At 36.8% G+C, this 4,167-nt stretch overlaps 1 protein-coding gene across 1 annotated transcript; it reads left to right on the top strand.

Moving 5' to 3' along the window:
- Window positions 1-614: 614 nt before the first annotated feature.
- LOC113333472 (GTPase ERA-like, chloroplastic) lies at window positions 615-3,532 on the top strand. The gene is made up of 9 exons (XM_026579939.1): window positions 615-1,006; window positions 1,180-1,325; window positions 1,479-1,619; window positions 1,703-1,810; window positions 2,213-2,338; window positions 2,423-2,521; window positions 2,619-2,720; window positions 3,124-3,204; window positions 3,336-3,532. The coding sequence occupies exons 1-9, from the start codon at window positions 682-684 to the stop codon at window positions 3,420-3,422; spliced, it is 1,215 nt and encodes a 404-aa protein (XP_026435724.1). The 5' UTR covers window positions 615-681; the 3' UTR covers window positions 3,423-3,532.
- The last annotated feature ends 635 nt before the right edge of the window (window positions 3,533-4,167 follow it).

Raw genomic sequence — 4,167 nt, 5'->3', positions numbered from 1 at the left:
AGTGTTTAAATCGAGTGTTGAGCTTTAATCCACGACTGTAATAAGTTTTTATTTTTATGTGTTGAAGGTAAGCAAGCCCGTTTCAGCTTAATTTGATTCTAATGTGATTATTTGGGTATGCTAAGTGTTCACCCAAACTGTTTGTGGAAATGCTTGATTGAAGATTGTGTTCATTCTTATTTCTGGAATTGAATCAGGATGGATTATAGGGCTGAACTTGTAGAGATCATTTTAGTAAGCTGATTTAGCAATTTGGGATCGTAGTTCCTAGGAGCACCAATTGGAAACTATCGACATCAGGTTTCTATAACAATTTGGCTATGTTTTACACACTCGTAGTTATCAACTTGGTTTTATTTCCAAACTTGTGAGAAACAAAAATTGGTGATTGTGACCCGGTGCATCAGCACCACCTCCTCCATCAGAACCGCCACCACTAGCGTCACCGCCACCATCAATGCCGTGCCATGATGGCACGGGTAATCCACTAGTACTGTATAATGGGAAAATAGAGGCTATCGCCTGCAACTGCAATTTCAGGAAAACACAAACAATTTCGTAGTTTTTGATAGCCCCTTAGATATAGCAAAGACACGTGATAACACTCTTTACACAAATGCTGAAGAGATAAACACACAGAGACAGACAACTCGGATGAACTAAAATTTACTTCCCGCTCCAATGGAGCTCACTCTACAGATCTCCGCAACTCTTCCTAGAGATAATCTTCTCCATTTTTCCTCTAACTTAACTAAAGTCTCGTATCCCCGGTTTACAAGAAACCCATTTCAAGAAATTTCATTCCAGTCTTCTAGAAACCGTGAGCCTGTTTTGGAAGAACAACTCTCAAAGGAAAGATATGTCGATGATGATGAAGAAGGAATAAATCCTTGTGATGATGATTCATACTTATCATTAAATGAAAAACCAGATAGAAACTTGGCTTTACTTGATGATTATGAGATGGAGGAACTCGATTTTGTTGTCGACCCTAACCATAGAAGTGGTTAGTTTCGATTATCCTTCCAATTTTACTTTGGGTTTTTTTGGTTTATTTCCAATTTTTTTGTTTTGTTTTGTTAAGCTATTTTGGCTTTGCTTCCGCTGTTCCAGTGTTCAGTTATGTTATTATAGATTGTCAATGGGATGAAATTCATAGTTTGGATGTGGGTTTTGAAGGATATGTGGCTGTACTTGGTAAACCAAATGTTGGAAAGAGTACACTTTCGAACCAGATGGTTGGTCAGAAGCTCTCTATTGTAACAGATAAACCTCAAACCACTAGACATCGGATACTTGGTATAATTTCTAGCGAAGAATATCAGGTAATATTAGTTTCTTTATTTGTATTTGGTAGGGTTTCGTGCCATTTGTAGATTGTTAGTATCTTCTCTTATTCTTTTATGTTGGGACTTAGAGGAGTAGTTGAAGCATGAAAGTATGTCAAAATTATTCATGAGAGATATGGCGGCTTTCAGATGATCCTTTATGATACACCTGGTGTTATTGAGAAGAAAATGCACCAGCTGGATACAATGATGATGAAAAATGTTCGCAGTGCTGCCGTTAATGCGGATTGTGTTTTGATTGTTGTCGATGCTTCTAAGATGCCTCAGAAGGTATGCAGTTTTTCAAATATAGTATGCAGTGGAACCTTGCTGTAGTTAGTGTTTTCTGAATTTTGGTCTTTTTGTCTTTCAAGATTGACGAGGTTTTGGAGGAAGGTAACCTTAAAGAGAAAGTACCGACTTTGTTGGTGTTGAATAAGAAAGATTTGATTAAGCCTGGAGAGATTGCAAAGAGACTAGAGGTTCGAAACTAATAGATGTATTCTAATGTCTTCTATTTGGTCGTGCATTCCTAATGATAAATTTAAAAATTTATAGTTTCAGTCATTCGAACTAGATAACATAATTTCAGTCATTCGAACTAGAAAACAGTGTGTGAAGTCGATATATGTTAGAGGGATGGCCGGATGATAGATTTGATGTGAAAGTCTCCATCAGTGACGGATGATGTTGTTTCACATCGATCAGCAAAATCTCTTCCTTTTGTGTTACTACATACTAAACTTTTTTCGTAAAAGCAAGCAGCCTTACAGTGATATACTGTAGTGATCTTGCTTCTATGCCATATTTGGGTAAAAATTACCTTTTATGTAGTTACTTGCTTAGTTTTGCTTAAATATAACATGATTACTTGTATGCTGCAGTGGTATGAAAAGTTCACTGATGTTGATGAGGTGATTCCTGTTAGTGCAAAATTTGGTCATGGAATTGAAGATATTAAGAATTGGATACTAACAAAACTTCCTATAGGACCAGCTTATTATCCAAAGGTAAAGTGTTCCCTTAACTAGCCTGACTAGCTTATGACTATGTCTCAGTATCATTCACCTTGTTCTTTTCTTTGGGGTTTCTAGGATATTGCTAGTGAGCACCCAGAGAGATTCTTCGTAGCAGAAATTGTTAGAGAGAAAATTTTCATCCAATACAGAAATGAAGTTCCTTATGCATGTCAGGTATATTCATTAAGCTGCTGACAAGATTTTTTTGCTGTCGTGATTTGACATATGATTTGGAATGAAATTGAAACTCCCATTTGTTTTCTGTTCTCAGGTGAACGTGGTAAACTACAAAACTAGACCAACTTCAAAAGACTTCATTCAAGTTGAGATTGTTGTTGAGAAGAATACACAAAAGATAATCCTCATTGGAAAAGTAAGTTATGCATCTAATACTTTACAATTCTCTACCTAAATCCCCTCACGAGTTTGTTGAAGGTAATCTAGTGCATCCATTGAGACGCATACTTTAAGTTTGGATTGTTAGACCCTGTGGATGAGAGACTTGAACCATCTCAATGATGGTACCATAGTCAAGCATCCCATTATTGTCCATGAAAACTATGTCCCATCTGTATTAAGTCAAAGCTAGTTCGCTGGTGATCCTAGACCAGATTGGCTTTCATCCAACCTCATAACAAGTTCTGTTGTAATGGGTGGTTTCTTTGTGGATCCCCAATCCAGTGTGCGAATTCTGATGTACCGTCTTATGTCGTTGAATAGATTTTTCCCCCTTTTCTTTTATACATTTGTTCCTTTCTGATCCCTTGGGCATGTAGGAAGGGAAGGCTCTAAAACTCTTGGCAACAGCTGCGCGGCTTGATATTGAAGATTTCCTGCAAAAGAAAGTCTTCCTTGAGGTGCATATTCTGAAATTTGAGAGTTTGGATTTCCCTCTCATATCTTTGTAGACATTGTGATAAACGCTTCCTTTCATGTTTATACTTTATCTTGGGTTCATGGGTAAGTTTAATTATTTTTGTTTAAACAGGTGGAAGTTAAGGTGAAAGATAACTGGCGGCAAGATGAAGGTCTCCTGAAACACTACGGTTATGGAGGACAAATTCGAGCCTTGTGAAGTGCCTTAGTACTGCACTTGATTTTGTAATAGTAGCACACTCATTCATGTAAGGTTTGAACCTGACATAAATTTTGCCAATGTTTTAATGCGATAAAAAGTTTTCTCCAGTGCCCCTCCAGAAAAATATTTGCCAGTAGTGTTTTTCTTAGGAAACTAGCTTGAAACCCGTGCTATGCAACTGGTACGATGGGAATCGATACCCATTTGGTGAGGCGGGGCTTTGCCCCGCACCCGTCCCAAAAGAAATCCCAATTAACAATTACAATATATAATGGAAACACTAATTATTATTTAGTGGTCTAACAATTGAAACTAAATTTACTAATTACGTATTTTTAAAGTGTTGGAGATTAAAATATCATCTTAAAGAAAATACTTTGAAATCAATTAATATATCATGAAATTGCCAACATCCACATTTTAAAGATAATTGGCAAATTTACATTTAAAGTCTGTTATTCAAAGTAGGACATCAACTACGCCTAGTCTTGCTAAATTTTAGAATGTTTATACAACATCTCTTCGTTAATCAAATTTTACAACGTAAAGTAAATAAATAAAGTCATAACAATATTCTATCTCGAAATACCAGTACTAATGGCATCCAGTATGTAACCCGTGCTACGCACCGGGTATAATGGGAGTTGCTCCCATTTGGAGAGACGGGGCTTCGCCCTATACCCGTCCCAAAAAGGGTCGTAATTAGCATCTGCAATGTATATTGAAAACAACAATTATCATT

Source organism: Papaver somniferum, unplaced genomic scaffold (assembly GCF_003573695.1).
Source record: "Papaver somniferum cultivar HN1 unplaced genomic scaffold, ASM357369v1 unplaced-scaffold_133, whole genome shotgun sequence".
Lineage (NCBI taxonomy): Eukaryota > Viridiplantae > Streptophyta > Magnoliopsida > Ranunculales > Papaveraceae > Papaver > Papaver somniferum.
This window is presented reverse-complemented; position numbering and strand designations above follow the sequence as displayed.

Bases quoted from the DNA above. Each gene is read 5' to 3' on its own strand.
- LOC113333472 (XM_026579939.1), top strand. From the start codon at position 682: ATGGAGCTCACTCTACAGATCTCCGCAACTCTTCCTAGAGATAATCTT. The intron at 2,339-2,422 runs GTAAAGTGTTCC...TGGGGTTTCTAG, and splicing joins GACCAGCTTATTATCCAAAG to GATATTGCTAGTGAGCACCC. The intron at 2,721-3,123 runs GTAAGTTATGCA...TTGGGCATGTAG, and splicing joins AGATAATCCTCATTGGAAAA to GAAGGGAAGGCTCTAAAACT.